We start from the raw sequence: 21,144 nt of genomic DNA, 5'->3' as shown, positions 1-21,144 counted from the left end.
GAACAGCAGTGACTTACAAATACAGGTCGATTTGTCCATGGAAAAGACATATACAAGACCTCCAACGGAGACCAGCGAAGACACCTCCAAACTCAGCAACACCAATGGAACAGACCGCAGCAACTATCTGCCTGCAGGCCTCCTGAAGGTTGGTGGCTGTACCCAGTGGAGGATACAATCAGCACCACTCCTGCATCTTCCTATCTTCCCAAAGAGAGCTTCCTTTGAGTGATGCTTACAAGAATGCGGCAAGGATTCGTGCAGACCCTTGAGTGGTGGTGGGACAGAGGCAGCAAGGATGTGCGGAGCTGTGGACATCTGAACGTCTTCCACCTTTAAAGCAATAGTAAAGCCCCCCTCTGGGCGGCACCCCGCGTACGGATGGCCGTTAGGAAGAAACTAGGGTTAGGGAGGATGAGTTTTTATACTCCACACCTTAGGAACCCCGCATTTATGGTATTATTCCATGAGAGTGTGACGTCACGCTGGGGGGACCATGGGGTGAGGAAGGTCGGGGATCTCCTTGATGCAAGTAGAATAAAGCCATTTGAGTAAATTCAGTTGTGTGTTAGGGTTGATCTGAAAGACCTCTTTAAATATTTTCAGGTGCGGAGTTTTTGAGCCAAAAAGAAAGGGGGGTTAAGAGCATTTAGACAAGACCCTATAATGGAGGCCATAGGGGATCACAATGGATGCACCATTAGCCACATATATGGAGGGCCAAGCCAGCTGATGAAAGTATATTCCCATTTAGTTTGGTTTCCCTGGCACAATATATCAACTAAACGAGTGCCAACATCATGACCTATATGGCGGCACTGATTCTCTTCATTCGCCCTCTATACCTAGGATTATTAACGTCTATAGTAGTGTACAACAACAATGACAATTCAACAGCTGGGCACATTAAACAGTGAGTTCCACCAAAACACTGACAGGTCAATATTTGTGCTATGTAATGAGCACATGGCAGACTGTGAACGGCTGCCTCATGCCTGAACAAGTCCCCATCTTCCTCTTCTGTTGGTTTTAGACTTCCTTACTGTCCATTGTGAGTTGGCGATTGTGAGAGCCGCTCTCCAAATGGAAGTGGAAATGCTGGAGATAAAGACTTTAACCACCCGTCATTTTACCAAGCATGGGGAGTCTTTTGAATGCATAGAGTATCGGGGTATCAGGCCTTACTTCTTGTAGTACTTTCTGTCTCTTGGCTCTACTATTTAGATATTTAAAATGCCAAGCACCCTGCGCTGCTACTACACAAATCTTTCTACAGTCTCAAGAGTGAGGAGAACCCACCAAGAGGGGTGAGGCAAGGGGATCTTTTTCCTACCTAGGTTCCAAGTTGTTAAAAACATGTTTGTTTTTAGGTCTCACCTGGCGACCACAGCACAAAGCGCTGTCGCCAGAGAGATCTATTGCTACTGACTTGCCTCAGAAGGGAGACAAGACAGTAAATACATAAATTGTGTGTCTTGTAAAGCGCACTGCTACCCGCACCGCAGGCCTCGTAGCGCTATAGACCGCTGGGGAACCCGTCCTGGCTTTCCCTGTGAGATAGTCCCTCCTGGGAGTCTCCAAGGTGAAACCAGGCATCCCTGGCGTTTGTGAGGGGCCGTTGTGGAGATGAGGCAAGCTTAATGCCCAGAGTTGCCGAGTGTGATCCCTGGTTAGAGTAGGCACCGAGGCGAGAATTATCGAGTCCGCTGATCCTGGGAATCGAACCCTGGTCCCAGGCCGTTCTCTGCTCTGGGGTCTGCCGCCTCTAACCAGTGAGCCACACCACTCCACTCCAGTGGTACGCGCATGCCAGATAGGAAATGTGAACGCGCGCTAGCATGCTCTGCGAGCCGTCCCCCTTCCGTCCTCAGCAGCCTTATGCACTTTCACTTTCCATTCTCCCTGTCAGCTGCACGGTGTGAAATACACTACACAAAATGCCCAAGACGTGTCAGCTCATTGGCACTTAAAATAAAAGATGCCCTCGATGGAGTGGCCCGCAACGGCGGGACCGCTCATAACAGGCAGTTCTAGTGCCAGCATGCAGCCCCACTCACCGGGCTGCTGTGCAGACTCTTCTCGGCAGCCTCTGCAGAGTTCCAACGCAACGCCCTGCAGGGGCTCCCTCAGCATACGCGAGCCCTGCAGAAACACACCCCACCTCTCCACTTCACCCGGGCCCCTTCCTGGGACCCAGGACTTCTCAGGACTTCCACCGCTACCGCGGGGCTCTCCCTTCCTCATGGGAGCCCCGCATGAACAAGCCACACCAGCCTCTTCCGTCACGTCACAGGCCCCACCCATGTCACGGGCAAGGATGCCTGACTTCCTGGTTTGGCCCCCCGCTCCGCAACAGTGGTTTTGTGCTTGGCTCTCTCTCCCCTATGCCTGCTCCACCTTTGCTCCCTCTCCATGCTCCTGACCTGACCTGAAGGTGCCCAGTGAATCTGTCAAAGAAGAATCAGCCTTCGATCCTTCCAATGTTGGTAAATTAAGTAACATTAAATTGGATAATAGTAACACCTGTTGTTTGCAACACTTATAAAATCAGTGTATGAAGCGCTATTTAAGATTTTCTTCATGTAAGACAACCCACTTATCTTCTCTCGAGTTTGCTACATGGAAATTTCTCTGTTCCCCTGCCTCTACACTAGGGACCTGGTCACCAGTTGGCTGTTAAATTCCAACATGTGCTGTAACTCCTGTTACTGCACATATTCAAATTAACAGCATTGTGATAAAAATCCCATCCCATGGTTACATTTAGCAGCTCAAATCTGCTGATATTTACCAGGGGAAGTAAATTATGGGACAAGTAGCAAACTCTATATGTTACTCTCCATTATGGGGAAACCCGTAATTGGGTGGTATTTCTCACACCCAATACATTCTGGCCCAGCAGAGTCTGATTGTTTTCGAGTGTGATAAATATTGCATCAATTACTGACCAACTCGTAAGGAGGGCCTGGAATGGATGTTAAAAGTGCATTTGCAATGCAATAGGTCTCGCATTTGCGAGGGTTCCAGATATTGCCATTGTAAATGACAATGCCTTTAAATTATTTGTTGGTTTTTAAAACAGATAAATAAAAGGCATTGTCATTTACAATGCCAATAGCTTAAACCCTCGCAAATGCGAGACCTATTGCATTGCAAATGCTTGTTCTTAGATGTGTGTGGCACTAGTTCCTCAGAAAGATAAACTATGAAGTAGTTGGCGCTGGGAAACCCTTGTTGGGGTACCCTTACCCATGCACTCTACAAGTCTTCAATAATTATAATATCTTACTAGTTCCCTAGTCAGAATAGAACTCCTTGTGTATAGGAAATGAGGCTTCACTATTTGCTCCTCTGCAGACGACATACAGTCGATGATAGGTCTTGAAGAAAGGCATGAGGACACCAGGGTAAAATCGGACAACAATTGAACAGCCTTGTGAATGTCAGAACACTGCTTGAAACTAAATGCAGGAAAATCAGAAATCCTGATCTTTGGAGGAGCCAACCTAATCTGGGATGCTGCCTAGTATCCATAAACCCTTGGAAATTCCCCAGCACCCAAGCAATGTGCAAAAAACCTAGGCATCCTCATCGACAATAGCCTTTCCATGAAGGACTATGTGCGGGCCCTATGTGAAAGAGGCTTTGCAACTCTGAAGCTCCTAAGAAGACTTTTCCCCTGATTCTCATTGGATTGCAGAAGAACACTCACGCAGGCCCTGCTTATCAGCAAGTTAGAAGATGGAAATGCATGGTTTGTAGGCATGGCAGAGTACCTCTTCACACGCCTGCCGGTGCTACAAAACGCTGCGGCCAAACTGGTGAGCAGTAAAAGCAGACTTCGCTCATCATCCATGTGCATGAAACAGCTCCATTGGCTACCCATGCGCCAAAGAGCATCATTTAAGCTGCTCAGCCATGCACACAAGGCCCTGCACCACTAGAATCCTACAGAATAGAATTTAATTCTACATCCCTATGAGGTGCTTAAGGTCACACCACCAAGCACAGGCCAAAATAAAACGTATAAGGAAAGTAAGGGCGGCAGGACGTTCATTCTCATATCTGGCAGCTAAGCAATGGAATGAACTACCCCAAGATCTACGCTTCACGGCTGACTATATAGCATTTAGAAAGAAACTTAAAACTCATCTGTTCCCCAAGGCCTAATATCTGACAGTCCCACCACACCCATTAGCGGCCCTACCACGAGTTCTCGCCACATAGTGCCATGATATCCTTCTGGATAAATGCCACGCTCTACAAATAAATAAATAAATAGTGGTATAAACTAGAACATCTAGGCTCAGCATTTAATCATTTCTCTCCTCTACGAGCCAACGTTCCTCGAACATCCCTTTGTGAATACTGCCAAGTCAATCCCTCTGTCTAACCATACCCACCCTTCGTGACTCTGCCCATGGAGCGATTTTCTTGGAGGCTACACATGGGCCCTTGAAAGTTCAGAGCAAATGTCTCAAGCGTCCGGTCCTTGTGAATAGGATCCAGATACACTTGCTGCATATCTAGTAAGTTTGCCAAAAAGCCAAACCATGTTCTACCGAATGCCAATTTCAATTTAATACACTGATGTAATTAATATTCCCCTTATCTACTTCATAGATTGAAGAGGAGAGGAGAGCAATGTTCCCAAGCTTTATTACTTTGCCTAGAACAGACACAATGGCACAATGGGCCTATCGGGTGGGTTATCCAGTCTCTTGTTCACAACCAACCAGATCTACACTCAATACACTATGGGGACTCCCGTCAACAGTGGGGCAATTCAAATGTGGCCAATGTGCACCAAGTAAATTCAGCATTAATACAAGCAATTTTACCCAAAATAATGGTGAAATTACCCTTACTAGCTTTAGTAACTGCAATCCCAGGATGTCATCTATGCGATATGGTGTCCATGTGAAGAAATGTACGTAGGACAGACAAAGGTGAAATGCAGGATTCTGCAACACAGGAGCAGGACAGAATGTGGAAGGGCAGGAGCGCCTCTTGTCGAGCACTACCAGAGACATCAAAACAGCAATCAGGACTTAAAATGGCAAGTGATTGAGCAGATCTGGCTTGGACCACCAGGAGGAGACAAAGGGAATCTTCTCTCCAGAAGTGAACTTTTTTGGATGGACAAGTTAGAAACAATCACACATGACCTGAATACCCTTGAATTTTATATGGTGAAAACAATTCATCCAGACTATGGATACAAAGTCGCACAGACTATGGTAATCTCATGATACTTTACTGTGTACGGTTGTGCACATTATGCCAACACCCAAGGATGATAAACATGTCACGATCAGATAGACTAGTACCGAACCAGGAGGCCTGTGGATGGTTTAACTTTGATTGTTGTTTTATCCATGTGTTGTTGCTAATATGAGACTCACACAACATATGAGATAGACTAATTAGATCTGTCATATTGAACCCACAACAATAATTTTAGGCCCCTAGACATTATTGTGTGTTCTTTCTACTTACATGAGGCATAACTTCTATTTACATAACTTGTTTCTAGAAGTATTTTCTTACTTTTGTCCAACCTCCGATTTCACTTTTGCTGGCTTATAGTAAGACCATCTTTTTCTCTAAAATGTAATGGAATTTGACAAGAACAACTTGTGGTCCGGTCTGGGACTGCCTTCGCGGGCCCACACGATGAACCCTGTTGAGGCGTACCTCCTGCTGAGCAGCCCCCATCAAGGTCAAGAGAATGCCCACCACAAAGGTGGAGAGGTTTGCGTCTGGTATCTCCTCACTGACGCCGCGGAGTAGTAAGGTTCTCTAATCTCAAACGCTTCTCCAAGTCCTGCAGGTTATCAATGAACTCCCTGCACCTTCCTTCAAGCACTGAGCACCAATGCTCCATCTGGCCGTGATTTTTGTGGCAACCTCATTCCGGATGTCCACCAGACCCCGAGCCAGTTCCTGCCCCAGCTACTCCCGCAGATCAGCCTTAAAGGTGCAGAGGCTGTTCAGCAGGTCTGTTTTCTAATCAGCAGCTCGTGGTCTGGAGCGGGCCTATCCAAGGAGGCAAAGAGATTGTGACAGGTGAATTCTTCTTCTTGGGGACATAAGGGTGTGCGCTCCCTCTTCCTGACCCCTCAAAGATCCCCACCACTCCAAACAGTCACCAAGTCGCGATATCTGACGTATCCCTCCCCACCGTACCCTGATAAAGGCAGGGGCTGGTAAGCAGGCGCTAAGCACCCCACCAATCATCACTAGGATGGTAGCAGGCCAAGCAACTCACCAATCATCAGTAAGGTGGTAGGGGGCCTAGCACCCCACCAATCATCACTAAAATGGTAGAGGGACCAAGCACCCCACCAATCATCACTAAGATGGTAGGGGGCCAAGAACCCCACCAATCGTCAGTAAGATGGTAGGGGGCCAAGGATCCCACCAACCATCACCAAGATGGTAGGGGGGCCCTTCACCACCAACTTCTCCACCAGTTGTTGTTGCAGGGCCCCTCAACAACTCCTAAGGCTCTGCATTTTGCTGAGCATTCCTTATCAGCCCGCACAGCGTTCCCATAAACACTCGTCATGCCCGACGACCAGCTAGGGCTGATTCACTCCAAACTGCGGCCTCTCTAGCACAGCAACAACTAGCAGGGGTGGGAGCCTTTCCGTATCGCCATCTGGGTGCTTCAGAGTGGGGATGATACAGCGGTGACTGCACCCCCTGTCATGGCCGCCATAACTAAGCTTGGTTCACAAACGGCATCCAGATGCAGTGTGGCCCAGGCGCGTCTCGGCGTCTCCTTCAATGGCAGCGCTGTCTGCGCCTGGCCGCCTGCTTTCCAGACCGGAGACGTCCCCGCAACGCCACCAACTAGTAAGGGTGCCCACTGCCGAAACGTCATCAGGGCCAAGGCAACACCACCTCAGTAACGCCAACCACAGCAGTGGCAGCAATCAGGGTTCTTGGGTAGGCTGCTCCAGCCACGCGGGTACGATGGCCCCACTGGAGGTCACTGCTTTCTACATCGCCACTCTTAGGGGGCTCGGGTTAACGGGCCAGGATCCTGGAAGGGTCCCCTCAACAGGCTCCAGAGGTTTCAGGAAGCACAGGATTTCGATGCGGCCTGCAGGAGCAATGGTGAAGAGCGTGTCACCGCTCCGCCATCTTGGCCACGCCCCATTTAGTTCTTTTTAGTTCTCAAGTTGCAAGAGTTGTTGCTGTAACTGCTTGAAACATTGAGTTAGCTTGGAATACATTCTCAGAGTTTTTCTGAGTCTCCGTGTGCTGTTTACACATTATCTCATGTAGATTCTAAAATTCATGTTTATTGCAGGGACTGTGAGGAAAGAGCTGTGTAATGACACTCACCAGTATTGTTGGATGTTAAAGCTGACCTGTAAATATCTTTGGCATTTGTACAAAACTCTCTAAATCTCATCAACAAGGACAACTGTAAGTTCTCTCTTTTTTGTTGCTACCATAAATGTCCCAATGAGTTTTCATAGGTTTTTTAATACTTTTAGTGTGATGTTTTTAAAGTACATTTATTTTATGTAAACAGATGACAGCACCCTAGTAGGACAACAAGAAGGCACCAGTAAAGAGGGCTGCATGCATGAGGTGGAGAAAGCAGATTAAAACAAGCATTTGCAATGCAATCGGTCTCACCTTTTGGACCTTATATGTATTTAGCTCTGCAGCACATTAGCCTGAGTGCTGAAACATCTACTGTTCTTTAACATGGAGGGAAAGAAGTCACCAAACCGAGTGACATACCAGGTATGGGAACACATGAAGGGAAATATTGCCTTTCAGTGGAAAATGGTATAGTCCAAAGCGCTGTTTTTCTTTTTTTTTTTTTTTTTTTGAAGACCTTTATTGTACATGCACAGAGATACACAATGTAGGGCCCACAACCCCCAGGGCTGGCCGCAGTGATAAAACAAGCAATTCAGAATATACTGAGCACACAGCCTTAAAGCCGACAACCCAGGGGGTCCGGCGGCGGACGGAAACATCGTGATGCATGATGGTAAGAAAGTAAACATACGACATGACTTAGGTCTAAGATTTTTCTCTTTTTTAAAACAAATAACAAACCGCACAGAAAATTAAACCCACGGCAATCACGTTCAGTCCCTCGAAGGCGACAAAATATCTGTCAGGACTGCAGCTGTAGTAACAGTGATGTTGTGACCAAAAAACAAATCCCACAGTGAGAAGCCCGCTAAACAGTCGTGCGGGGTCTATCAAGGCAAAAGGAGTTCCATGCTAGCTTATGCAAACCGTAGATCATACCTGTGAATCCGAAAGACACTCATCCGGTTCAACTCGTGGTGGCTCACATATGTCTCCCCTAAATTGGTTCCAGGCCCCCCAGATTTGCCCCCATTTTTCGGGGCATCCCCGGTGGACAAACACTGCTTTTTTAGCCACCATCGCTTCATCCATGTCCTTACACCAGTCTCGCAAAGTAGGCAGTGCGGTGGATCCCCATAGCTTGGCAATATTCCGCTTTGCCACCAACATCCCTAGTATGGCCCAATCTTATTGACGGTGAGTCAAATCCTCCGCACCCCAGATGTTTAACAGGCAGCGACGCGGGTCGGGCGTTAACGAAATGGTTGTGGATTGAGAAATGGTTCGCATCACCCCTGCCCAGTACGTGGCCACCCGGCTACAGTCCCAAATGGTGTGAAAGAATGTCCCTCTCTCCCCACATCCACGGAGGCAGTATTCGTGGGAGGCCCTCCCCATTTTGTAAAGGAGCGTTCTGGTGTAGTACGTGCGATGCAGTATTTTAAACTGAACTAGCTTAAGTCGGGATGGGATCGCAGATTCTCGTGGTGACGAGAGTGCCTCCTGCCATTCCGAGTCATCAAGGGCGCCAATTTCTCCCACCCAAGACAGGCGCAGTTTAGATAACATGTCAGGTAGGTTGTTGATCAGCTTCCTATATGTGTAGGACGTCGCTTTTTGGGACATATGGTCTGTTAGTAGCCTATCTTCCAACGGAGTGGACTCCGGCAGTTGTGTACCAACCGGGATGACCGACAGAAGTGAGTGACGGATCTGCATATATCTATAATACTCAGACTGGGCCATTTCGTGTTTGGCTTGTAGATAAGTGAAGTCTACTATGTTGTTTTTCCTCCAGAGATCTCCCACCACCGAAATGCCTATGGCGTCCCATGCCCGGAATCCCTTGCTATTGCCCATGAAGCCCAGTCTGTGTGAGTTCCAGAGGGGTGTCATTTGTGTGATAGTGTCTGCGCACTGAAGGCGTCTATGCGCCCTATACCAGAGTTGGACCGTGTGACGGGTCGGACCGACGAGGTCGGACGGAACGTGGCGACTATAAAGGGTTCTTAGTAGTCCCCTGGACTCGGTATTCTGCCTGTCCGCCATAAAGGCAGGCTCGGTCTGCGGGGCGTGTAACCAGAAATTAATCTGCTTGAGGTGGGCAGCCCAGTAATATAGTTCGATATCAGGGAGTGATATGCCCCCATCATACCAAACACGTACTAGTTTGCATTGTGCAATTCGTGCCGGTTTCCCGTCCCATAACAAAGTAGAAACCGCAGCTGCGAAGGCTCTGAAGTAGGAAGAGGGGATCGGGAACGGAGTGTTCTCGAGTAGGTAGAGAAAACGAGGCAATGCCATCATTTTAAACAGTGCGGCCTTACCAAGGAGGGGGAGGGGGAGGGAACGCCACACCTTGACATCCCGCGTAAACCTTTCCAGTGGGGGTCTCAAGTTCAGGGCGTGGAATTCGTCTGGGTTGGAAGACACCTGGATTCCCAAATATTTAAAAGGAGTGTCCGTATAACGCAGCGGACAGTCCGCTGGGAGGGAAGGCGGGCTGCCGGCGAGGACGTACAGAACTGATTTGGTCCAATTAATTCTATATCCCGAAACCCTCCCAAACTTTTCACAAACATTCAGAATTTCCAGGATTGACTTTTTGGGGGAGGTGAGGTAAAGAAGGACATCATCCGCATAGAGAGATATCCTATCTTCCCAGGACGGCGACCACCTGATACCTTTAATGGAAGGTTCCCACCGAATCCAGATTGCTAGTGGCTCAAGGATCAGCGTGAACAGCAAGGGGGACAACAGGCAGCCCTGCCGCGTCCCACGGCCAAGCGGAAAATCCCTGGAGACGTGGCCATTTACTGCTACCTGGGCCAGGGGCCCGGCATAGAGCAGGCTGACCCACGCACAGAACTTGGGGCCAAAGCCCATGTGACGGAGCACGGCAAATAGATAAGGCCATTCCACAGTGTCAAACGCCATAGTGGCGTCTAGGGAGAGAAGCACTGCCGGCTCGTGTATGTCTTCCCGGCGGGCCAGAACCGCCTGTAGACGGCGCAAATTATGAGAGGTGTTACGCATTGGCATAAAGCCCGATTGATCCGGGTGCACCAGAGTATCAAGGTGGGGAGCCAAGCGCTGTGAGAGCAGTTTGGCAAGGATCTTAGGTTCAGCGTTAACGAAGGAAATGGGACGGTAGGAGCTGCATACTGCCGGGGCTTTACCAGGTTTGTGGATCGGGACAATCGTGGCTAGGCGCTGATCTTTAGGCAGCATACCCGTTTGCAGGCTATCTTCGAACATTTTAAGCAGATGTGGGGCAGTTATGGAACCAGTGTGTTTGTACAGTTCTACTGGGAGACCGTTGGGACCCAGAGCCTTGCCGGACGCCAGTGCGTTAGTCGCCTCCCGTACCTCCTCCACAGTGATGTCTGTATCCAGCAGGAGTGCCGCCTCAGGCGAGAGGCAAGGGATTGTCAGATCTTTAATATAGTCGTAAGCCTCCGCGGTCGTGTAAGTCGCTTGGGGGGTATATATCGCTTCAAAGTGGTCAGCTAGCAAGTCGGCAATGGCTCCCGGGTCCGAGGTCAGACCGCCCTCGGGCGAGGTCAATTGTGCAATGACCCTGCCCGCCCTATCCTTTTTATCGAGCCAGGCCAGCATCTTTCCAGCCTTATCGCCTAATTCGTGTATCCTATGACGGGTGGCCTGAATTGTAGTCTGCACCGTTTCCCTCTGGTAGGACATCCACTCAACCTGTCGCAGCCGGGCTGTCTGAGCGGCTCCCGGGGACGGGTGGATCTCCTGGTCGGCAATGGCCTCCTCAAGAGCCCCTTCAAGGGTGCTAAGTTCTTGATCCCGGGTCCGCCTGTGGGCGACAATGGAAGCAATTGCCTGCCCGCGTATGACCGTTTTATACGCTTCCCATAGGGTACCATGAGAGCGCACGGAGCCTGAGTTCTCCTGAAAGTAGTGTTTAGCAGTTTTGGAAAGGGTTTTTCTAAAAGGAGCGCTCTGCAGGTAACCCGCATGAATGGGAAAGAAGCGATTCCTATGGGAGCAGTGGTTTGTGTATGTAAGTTGGAGAGGAGAGTGGTCAGATATGCCCCTGGGGCGGATGTCGACTTCCTTGACGCCATGAAGGCCATCACCTGATATTAAAATGTAGTCTATACGCAAGAGACAGTGGTGCGTCGCCGAGTAGTAAGTGTATTGCCTATCGTGGGGGTGCCTGTAGCGCCAACAGTCCGTCAGTCCCAAAGCGTCCAGCAATCCCGCGAGCCGCCCACCTCCCCGCACCGTTGTGTTATGTGGGTGTCTGTCCATCTCATGGTCTAGGACATCATTGAGGTCTCCTCCTATAACTAGTGTCGCTGTCGGCAAATACAGGAGAAAGGTAGCAAGGGCCGTGTGTGCTGCGGCGTGCAGGCCGGGAGGGACATACACAGAGACAAAGTTATACAAGCGGCCCTCCCACTGTATCGTCGCAGCAGCAAAACGTCCCTGATCATCACTTTTTGTCTGTTGACATACCATTGGAAAACTTTTCCGAATAAGTATCCCTGTCCCTCTAGAGCCGGAGGAGAAGTCAGAAACTTATAACCCCATCTATTCATTGCCTTTGAGGCCGAGCCAACTAGGTGGATTTCCTGTAATAGGACTATTGCCGGCCTACAGCGCTTCAAGTACTGCAGCACTAGGCCTCTCTTCACCCTGTCGCCCAATCCCCTAACGTTCCACGTGAGGGCTGTGAAGGACGATGTGCGAGAAGAATGTGGTGTGAGGTCCTCAGGTGTGCCCATCTCTTGTGCTGCCATTTAAATGTGTGCCTGTTTTCGAAAAAGCTAATAGGGGACGGGCCCCACTGCGTACCTTTATCCAGAAACCTGTCTCCCTCGTGTGGTGTAAAGCATGCCATGTTTCGGTGCGATTAACAAAAACTAGAACAATGAAACAAAACCCCCCCTCCCCCCTCCCTGCCTCCCTGCTACGCGGGCCTGGAACCGCCCGCCACCCAACTTAGCAGAGCGCTTGGTCCCAACCCAACCCAATGTACTTGCTTGTAAGGGGTAAGTAGCTCTGCGACCTCACAAGCAGCTCCAAGTGGCCTCTTCCGCCCGGCTCGGAGCAACTGCAAATTTTACATTGTCAATGTTTCAAGGGGAAGTCGATCAAGGACCATGATCGCAGGAGTCTACTCTTCGGTGTGTTCCCCGTCTTCCAGGCCTGACTCCGCAAATAGATCCTGGCTGTGACCCTGAGTTGTCTGGTGATCTGCTTGAGAGACCGGCTTGTGGCCACGTTGACCCCTATCATTTCGCCGCGGGGCCTCCAGTCGTCTCCAACCATCCAGCCAGTCTCTTGCCGCCTCCGGGGTGTCGAAGAACCATGCCTTATGATTATCCACGATTCGCAGTCTCGCCGGGAAAAGCATGGAGTAGGGTATCTCTTTGGCCCGCAGGGCTTTCTTGATGTCGATGAAGGTCTTCCGTCGCCGGGCCACCTCGGCCGTATAGTCAGGGAAGAAGGCAAGAGTGGAGTTCAGAACTTTGATAGGTGCAGAGACCCTGGCCGTTTGTAGTATGGCATCCCTATCACGGAAGTTGAAGAGTCTAGCCAGCACTGGTCGCGGGTGCGCTCCCTGTTTAGGCTTGCCCCCGGGAACCCTGTGCGCTCTTTCGACAGAGAAAAAATTGGAGAGGCCCTTTGGCTGGAGCTTCGTCCTGATTAAGTCCTCTACATATAGATCCATGGATTGCTTGCCCTCCGACTCTGGAATGCCTAAAATTCGGACGTTGTTTCTTCTGGAGCGTCCTTCTTGATCGTCCAGCCGCTCCTGTAGTTTTCTGGTGACCGCCTCCATGCGTTCTGCCGCAAGTTGCAGCTCCGAAGTGTCCTCCACTAGTGATTTGGTGACTACTTCCACCTGCGCCACCCGTTCCGTCATCTTGTGGAGATCTGCCCTTAGTAGGCCAACGTCTGTCGAGATCGACCCTACCGTCGTCTGGACGCTGGAGAGCATCTGCATCAGATCCTCCAATGTTACTTTTTTGGAGCCATCTCCCTCCGTACTCTTGTCCGTAGATGTGCGACCCTCCGGGTGTTTCACGGCGTTCTTCTCAAAGGCGTACTTCTCCAACTTGGATTGCGCCGCCGTTTGCCTGGGCCCCCGTCCCGCCATAGCGCTTGTATACTGTCTCGTGAATATGGCTGTGGTACAAACGGTGAGTGTAGTTGTAGGCAGATGCAGTAGTGGATATGGCTGTAGCAAAATGGCGTCGCCGTTCAGAATCACCAAACTGCTATAAAGGTCAGCAGTGCTAGGAATGCACGTGGGGAGTTCGCTGGCCCACACATCAACTGCCGGTCGCCAGACGCCCCTGTCCGCCCTTCAGGCCGCAATGTCTCTTGGAAGCACTGCCCACCCGAGCCTCTGTAAAGTCCCGGGCTCCGAGATTAATGCGGGGCCTCTCCAGCGCCCGCAGCCCCTCACCAGGCACGGCAACGCGGACCTCAGGGGGGGCGCCGTACTAGTCACTCTGCGCCTCAGGGTCGGGCCCCCAGCAAGGCCGACAGGAGGATCAAACTCTAGGAACAGGCAGGGGCAGGCGCCGCCGTCGCGCACCACTCGCTCCGTGAATCGGGAGACCTCCCGGCCCCGGGGCTCAGTATCTCTGGGGCTGCAGCTCTCCTCACCTCTGGGCGGCAGCGCCGTCGGGCAAAAGGTGTCTCCAGGCCGGTGCACCCCCGATCCCGCTCCCGACAGCCAGCAAAAAGCACCGCAGTTGGTCAGCGGTAACTTCCGGCGGGGCTCCCCGACCTCAGGGCACTTCCGGTCGGACCGTCCACCCACGGCAGGACGGTGTCCGGCGGATGATTCAGGGCCCGGCACAGCACCCCGGCGCCACTCCGGCTGGCGTACCTTGATGTCGCCCGGAGTAGGATCGGACCGCTTCCCACACTGTCGGCACTCCGGCCCGGTGTCCGAAGGCAATGTATATCGGCTGGGCTACAGGATTAATGAAAAAGGAGCCGCGTTGATCACAGAGCTACAGTGCTACGCCGCCATCTCGGTCGGCTCGTAGCCCAAAGCTCTGTTTTTAATATAAAATCAGGGCCTTCAGTGGTCATATCACTGAAAATACAAGATTTGAAAAAAATATTATTGTCTACAGGTACTCGTGGAAGACAATTTCCATGGACTGGAATCTAGAGAATGCTAAAGTGATTCTGGTATTATACTAACCTCAACTGGCCATTTTCTATCAAGAAAGTGAAATAAAGACAGTTGCCAGAAATTTTTTAAAAAGAAAATCCCTCAGCAGAAAGCAATACTTGTATTTTACTGACCTCTACTGGTCGTTTTCTATCAAGACAGTTAAATAGAGGCAGTTGAACAAGCAGAAAGATATTCTGGTATTTTACTGACCTCTACTGGTCGTTTTCTAACAAGACAGTTAAATAGAGGCAGTTGAACAGAAAAAAAGTCCCTAAGTGAAAGCAGACAAGTCCTAGGACTGATTCCCAGAGCCCACAAAGTACATACACATATAAGTATTTACTAAAGTATATACAAGAGGCCTCGAGTGCTCGACCTAAACAGTGGTTGCAATCCAGAAAAGCCTCCCAGGTAAGTGGCCTGTTCCCACATCTGCATGGGACGCAGAGTACCGTGCTAGGCCTTACCCGCTCCAGGCGGCTCTCATCCATGGACTTCGAGTACTCCTTCAGCTTGAACTCCTCTCGGTCTATGTGCGAGCTCTCGATGTCGGCTGAAAGGTGAGGCATGTTTGTAACCCACGCCACAGTGCGCTCAGAGGCGGGGGTCACCGGATTCAGCGTGGACTGGTGGGATTGCTGTGGACAAAGGCAAACCATTACCAGGACCAGTAAGTGAAGCAGAGCACATGCCCACATTTACTGCACCTCATCTGTAACACCTCCACATACTTGACTATTCAAACGTCCCCACCTTTCCATCCCCGACTATAGACACTTCCATCACCCCCTGCCGGATACCTCTGGTCTTCACACCTCTGTTTCCCACCACAACGGACTCTTCCACCTCCACTTTACCTATGCTTTTCTACATTTGTAACTTCTACGCATCCCTGGATGGCTCTTCCCTACTCCTCCTACTTACCTCTACTTACTCAACTTCTCTACCAAACCCACATCCACCTAATTGATTCTATGGTTCTCACATACCCATCTCGCTAATTTCACCCCTACACCACCGTACCCTCTAGCCTCCTCTTCCCTCGTCTCTCCACGTACAATCCTTTCATCTATCTCTCTTCTTTCACTCTTTGGTAATGAAAAGTAGTAGCCACCTGGCCTCTCCTCATGAGTAATGAAATATATTCTGATCATCACCTCCTTCTTTGGTTGGGGAGGCACAGTCCACCTCACCTCTTCCATCCCCTTTGGCTCTCTGCCTGTAGAGTATGAAACTTTTTCTGAGCTCCTCTTCCTTGCGACCCGCTGGATGCTCTTCATCTTGCCCTCCTTGCTTTTTGCTCTCTGTGTAAATTTCTGATACCATAGAGATCCTTACCACTCATACACCACATTGGCAATGGCCATATCAAATGTGTTACAGTATTTCCAGGCTCTTTTGTAACTTTGACTGAGTAGTGACGTATCTTTCAGGCCTGAACATACAGCTTTCCCCTCACTGCCAGACTAAACCAGTTCTCAGGCGAGGTGAGACACCTCTTTCTCACAACTGAGTGTCCTCCAGAAGTCATTCACTTACTGGTCATTATTCCTTTCCCAGGGTGGTACACTTTCCTGCAACAGATCCTATGTACACTGACCGTGGACTTCTGGCTCTCTGTTGAGTTATCTGATGATTACCACTCTCCATGACCAGGGTTTGTCTAATGCGGTATCCGCCTGTTTACCATGTTTCATTCTTTCTTGTCTAACTCACTCTTTGGTTTTTTTCCACTCTGTGGATCAAGCGGCACCAGTACATTTGCTTACCACTCACTTCCCATCTCCTATAACTCTCAGCTGAAGTATCCTGGTATTTGCCACTCCACTGTCCCAGCAGTGTGAGATCTCTAGTCAGGTGTTCACTTATTCACCCTACCCCTTCATCCTAACACTGTGGACCTTCTAATATGATGTGCGTCTTTTGCTAACACTCCACAGATTTTTCCAGAGTTCTCTGGTAAAGACTCCACCTCTGTGCCACTCTACTCCTTTCTGTGGCTCTTTCTGATACTTACTGATGAAAGCCTCTACTCAGATCTACCTTCCTTTCTCACTGGTAAGAACTCCGCCTTATACTCTGTTCTTTCTTCTTCGCTTGGCCATGAGTGTACCCACCTGTTTGGTGATGGATGGCTTCAGGGACTGCGGCGCCTCTTTGGTCACTGACTGCTGACGCGGCCGGGCTGGCCCATACGTAGGCTCAGGCGACTGTAGCAGGTTTCCACTGGAGGGCCGTGGCTTTTGTGCAGCATTGACTGTCAACTGCTGGGACTTTCCCCGCTGTAGCGGGGGTGGTGGCGGCTGCTCTAGCCGCCGCTGTGGCCCTATGGTGATTTGTGGTGGGGACAGCATGTGCTGCAGATTGTCCTGAAGTGAGAGCTGCCGCTTGGTGAACTCAGAGTTTTGCCGCGTGAACTCGTCACTGTAGCTGTGGCTGTGAAGGATGTGCTTGTTGGAGGACAGGTCCTCGCTTTTACTGTAGCCATGGAATGGGGCAAAGGCGTCCATGTTAGGGTCAGGCCGGTGGCTGGCCGGCCCATCGGACGCCATGTGGAAAAGCGGGTTTTGGAAGGAGAGGGGGATCCTGAGCTGTTGGGCAGACAGTCCGTCTGTGGTGACCCCCATCTGGCTGAGCCGCAGGCCAGCTGCGATGCTGGAGCCACTGCCCTGAGATAGTCGGCTGTGCCGCAGGCCCACGGCACCTGTAATGGAGGCCTGGCTGCTGTTAAGCATGTCGCCCACTGCGTGTAGATTTGAGATGCTGTTCATGCGGCTGTCCTGCAGGTCCAGCATGGACACGCTCTTGTTCACGCTCAGCATCTTCTGGTCGGGCTCGGTGATGTCTGAGCTGCTGGTGCAATAGGCCGGCGAGGAGCGAGCCAATGGCGGGCGTGGGATGAAGAAGGCCTTGTCCTTAGTGGGCGACGGGAGGCGATTCATGTCGATGGAGCTGCAGAGGCGTTAGGAGGAAAAGAAGCCCAAGTGGGCCATTATTTACAGAGGTATAGAGCTGTATCAACAGCCTATCAATGCATCTACGAAAAGAACATTAGATCTCAAAGCATCATTTTAAAACATTCTTTTCTATTCCCACCATCAACCTCCCTGCAACTGCCACAGGAACCCCAACATTCCACACTACATATCTGCATTCTAACCTCAAACATTCAACCAACTTATAAGTACGAACTAAACACTACATTACTTTTCCTCTTGGAAACAAAAGAATCACAGCAACAATAAAAAAAATAATACATCAAAATAAAAACAAAACAAATAATAAAAACAACATTGTAAAACTGTAAATTGATCACAGTAGGGAAACCTACAGAATATAAGACATCCTCAAAATGACAAACAATACAGTGTAACCAATGGAGGAAACAGATCATGAACCATAAGCTACTTCCTGAACAAGAGGGGAACTTGCCTAGGACAACTGCTCTACAGACTGCACAACTGGAAATAATCTGTCCATCGGATTCGCAAACATTAGATCCACACACCCCTTCCCTGTCCACAGTGCCCTTTCCAAAGGAAAAGGAACCCAGACTAACTATTTTTCGTCCAGAACCATTTGCACAACTCTCATCACTGGCCTCTCAGCTACCACGACACTTAACGACTCTTCCCATATTCCACCAGTTAGAGCCATTGACTATGACCACATTGTCACATGCTTTGTTCACCACAACAGGGGCACTAAACTTCTCTTCTTTCTTCTTGACAGAGACACCTTTCTTGATACGTACTATATCACCCACATTTATTTGTTTACCTTCACTCCAGCAATATTCATTTTGGCCTTTGTATTGCATTCATCCAAATGAACACCAAATTTGACCCATTTGCTCATCCAATTTGGACAAACCTTGGTGGCTGGCTTCCTGCCTCACAGCAATTCAAAAGGGGACACCTGGGTTGTCGAGTAAGGATCTGTATGGTAAAACCAAAGCATAGAACTCACCGCATTTAACACAACACACTTGTTACCAACAGCCTGCTGAACACATTGAACCACTACCCTGTTCATGCGCTCCACCTGCCCATTGCTTTGGGGATGATAAAGCGGTGTTCTGAAATGCTTTCGTCACCAGATTTCAACAACGCATCAACTTCTCCATTCACAAATTCGACCCCATCATCCAAAATGAGGAATTTAGGGAAACCTTCCTTGAGAAAAGCCTCTTTTCTAAACTCTTGTCACAACTTTGGCAATACGTTCTGGCACAAATTCTACTACTGGCCATGTAGAAAAAAGATCAACCACCACCACAGCATAGCAGAAGTGACTCAGAAAGGACCGACTAAATCCATCCTAATAGTCTCCCAGGCTCTGGTTGGGCAATCAATTGACTGAAGAGGGGGTTTCCTTAAAACCAATCCCTTCTCAGAACCTGCACACAACACACAATCCCCCAAAAAGTTTTCAGTCTCTTTATCCATAGACGGTCACCACAACATCTGTCTTAACCTTTGTTTAGTGAATGTGAATTCTAAATGTCCTTTGTGGGTGATCTTTTTCAACTTCCCTCTCAATCCAACCGGAGGTATTAACTTTTCATCCCTCATCAACAGTCCATTCACCACTGTCAGTTCATCATGTACTATCCAAAAGGTTGACAAGAACTTCCCATAGATTTCTCTATGGGATACCCCTTGCTCACATAAGATATAACTGCCTCCAACACCTCATCCAGTCTCATTTCAGTCTTCCACTCATCCGCTGACACCGCACAGAACTCTTCTAGATCTAATGCAGCAATAAAACAGTTTTCATTTAGCGCTTCATCTCCTTTGTCCGTAACATCATCCCTTGCTGCAAACCTAGAAAGGAAATCTGCCCGAACATTTTTCGTCCCTTGAAAGTGTACTGGGTCAAATTGGTACTGCAACAGCTTTGTGATAAATCTCAAAATCCTTGGGGTTTGTTCTTTGATTTTCTCAGCCATCAGGATTGACACGAGGGGTTTATGATCTGTCTTGATATTGAATTTTGTGCTCAAAGTGTTTGATTTAAATTTCTGTATGGCCCACCAACACACCAATAATTCCTTTTGGATGGTAGAATAGTGGGTCTCAGAATCTCTTAGCACTCTTGATGCATAACTAATTGTGTTTTTAACATCGGTATGACACTGGTTGAGGAATGCCCGTGATTGCTAACATCAACTGTGATACTGGAGCCTCAGATCAAAGGTTTAAGGATCTCAGAGCTAGCCAATTGTTTCTTTATCCATTTAAAAGGATCCTGGCATGCGGTGTCCCACCTGAAAGGCACATTTTTCAACAGAACTACTGTTAAAGGTCTAACGTGCGATGCATAGTCGGGAATGAAACAGGCTCAATCCCTTCACCCTATACAATGTGACCCAGATATTCAACTGTGCTTTTACAAATTTCACATTTTTCGATCATAAGCACAACCCATTTCTCCTGCAAAATGGTTAACACCTGACCCAGGATATTTTCATGTTCCTCCTTGGTTGCAGTAAACAATCAACACATCATCTTGAAATAAGACCATCCCTTTTATGTTTTTAAACAATTGGAACATTATCTTTTAAAAAACCGATGCGCCGAAGCTAACCCGGACGGCATCTTGCAGTACTGGAAAGTACAATAGAGGACACAAAAGCTGTATAATGCTTGGAATCAGGTTTCAACACAACCTTGTGAAGGCTGAGACTACATCTAATTTGGTGAACTATTTTGTGCCTGCCACTATGGCTAAAAGGTCAGAGATTTTTAGAAGAGCGTGTGAGTCGACCCAAATAGCCTTGCTAAAGCTATGCAAGTCCATGCAAACCCTTAGCTTGAATCTCCATTTGAACACTACTACGACTGTAGAGAGCCACAAAGTGGATTCAATGTGTTCATGATTCCGTTGTCACACTACTTCATAAACTTCTTCTCGAGGTCCTCCCTAACTAAAAAAGAGACTTTATCGCCTTTTATGCTTCATTGGTATTGACTCTTACTTAACTTTAATTTTGTGTTGAAATCCTTTAATGGTACCCGCTTTGTCAATGAACAGAGGGTAATCTGGCTGTGATCCTGACCATTCAACATTCTCCAATGAGTGCCACTTGGCCGTTAGTACCCAGTTTCAGAACCATTTTGAATAAACCTTGGTGGAAACAACCCACGATGCACAACCCTTTGATCAGTGCATACATTTTGCTGAAAAGTTTCCTATGTTTAAAGACTAGCACATTTAAAAACTATCGCACAAGTTACTACTTGTGTAACGATATATCTGTAAGAGACATTAGTTAGTATTAGATTCCTTACCCTAGAATATCCCCAGTTGTCAGACTGGATCCGGAAATTTTTGCGTAGCAGTACCCTTGCGTGTCGGTAGGCATCGTCTGCGGCTCCGCGTCCGTCGTCGGCGTCGTGGGCGCCGTGATGACGTCGTCGGAGTACTTAGACGCCGCCTCCGCGTGCTGACGTCAGTTCTTAGACACAGCTTTTCCGCGCCAGAAACGCAGAGCCATGTTAAAAACCAACACTGGTGCCATTGAAACTAGGGCCCTGAAAGGGGGACAACCCTAACCCTAGATATTGGTTCGCAGAACGGGGAGGATGGGTGAGTCGGTAAGGAATCTAATACTAACT

At 49.0% G+C, this 21,144-nt stretch overlaps 1 protein-coding gene across 12 annotated transcripts in view; it reads right to left on the bottom strand.

The window, feature by feature from the left end:
* The window catches only part of SYNGAP1 (synaptic Ras GTPase activating protein 1), a 758,031-nt gene that overhangs the window by 120,190 nt on the left and 616,697 nt on the right, over nt 1–21,144 (bottom strand). For all 12 annotated transcript variants that reach the window (XM_078641656.1, XM_078641652.1, XM_078641655.1 and 9 more), the window contains 2 exons: nt 16,639–17,473; nt 14,989–15,159 (listed from right to left, as the gene is read on the bottom strand). In XM_078641656.1, the coding sequence (XP_078497782.1) occupies nt 14,989–15,159; nt 16,639–17,473 (1,006 nt within the window). The remainder of the gene's footprint in view (nt 1–14,988; nt 15,160–16,638; nt 17,474–21,144) is intronic.

The sequence above is a fragment of the Lissotriton helveticus genome, chromosome 5_1 (genome assembly GCF_964261635.1).
Source record: "Lissotriton helveticus chromosome 5_1, aLisHel1.1, whole genome shotgun sequence".
NCBI lineage: Eukaryota > Metazoa > Chordata > Amphibia > Caudata > Salamandridae > Lissotriton > Lissotriton helveticus.
The sequence above is the reverse complement of the archived record's forward strand: the minus strand, read 5'-3'. Positions and strand labels throughout refer to the sequence as shown.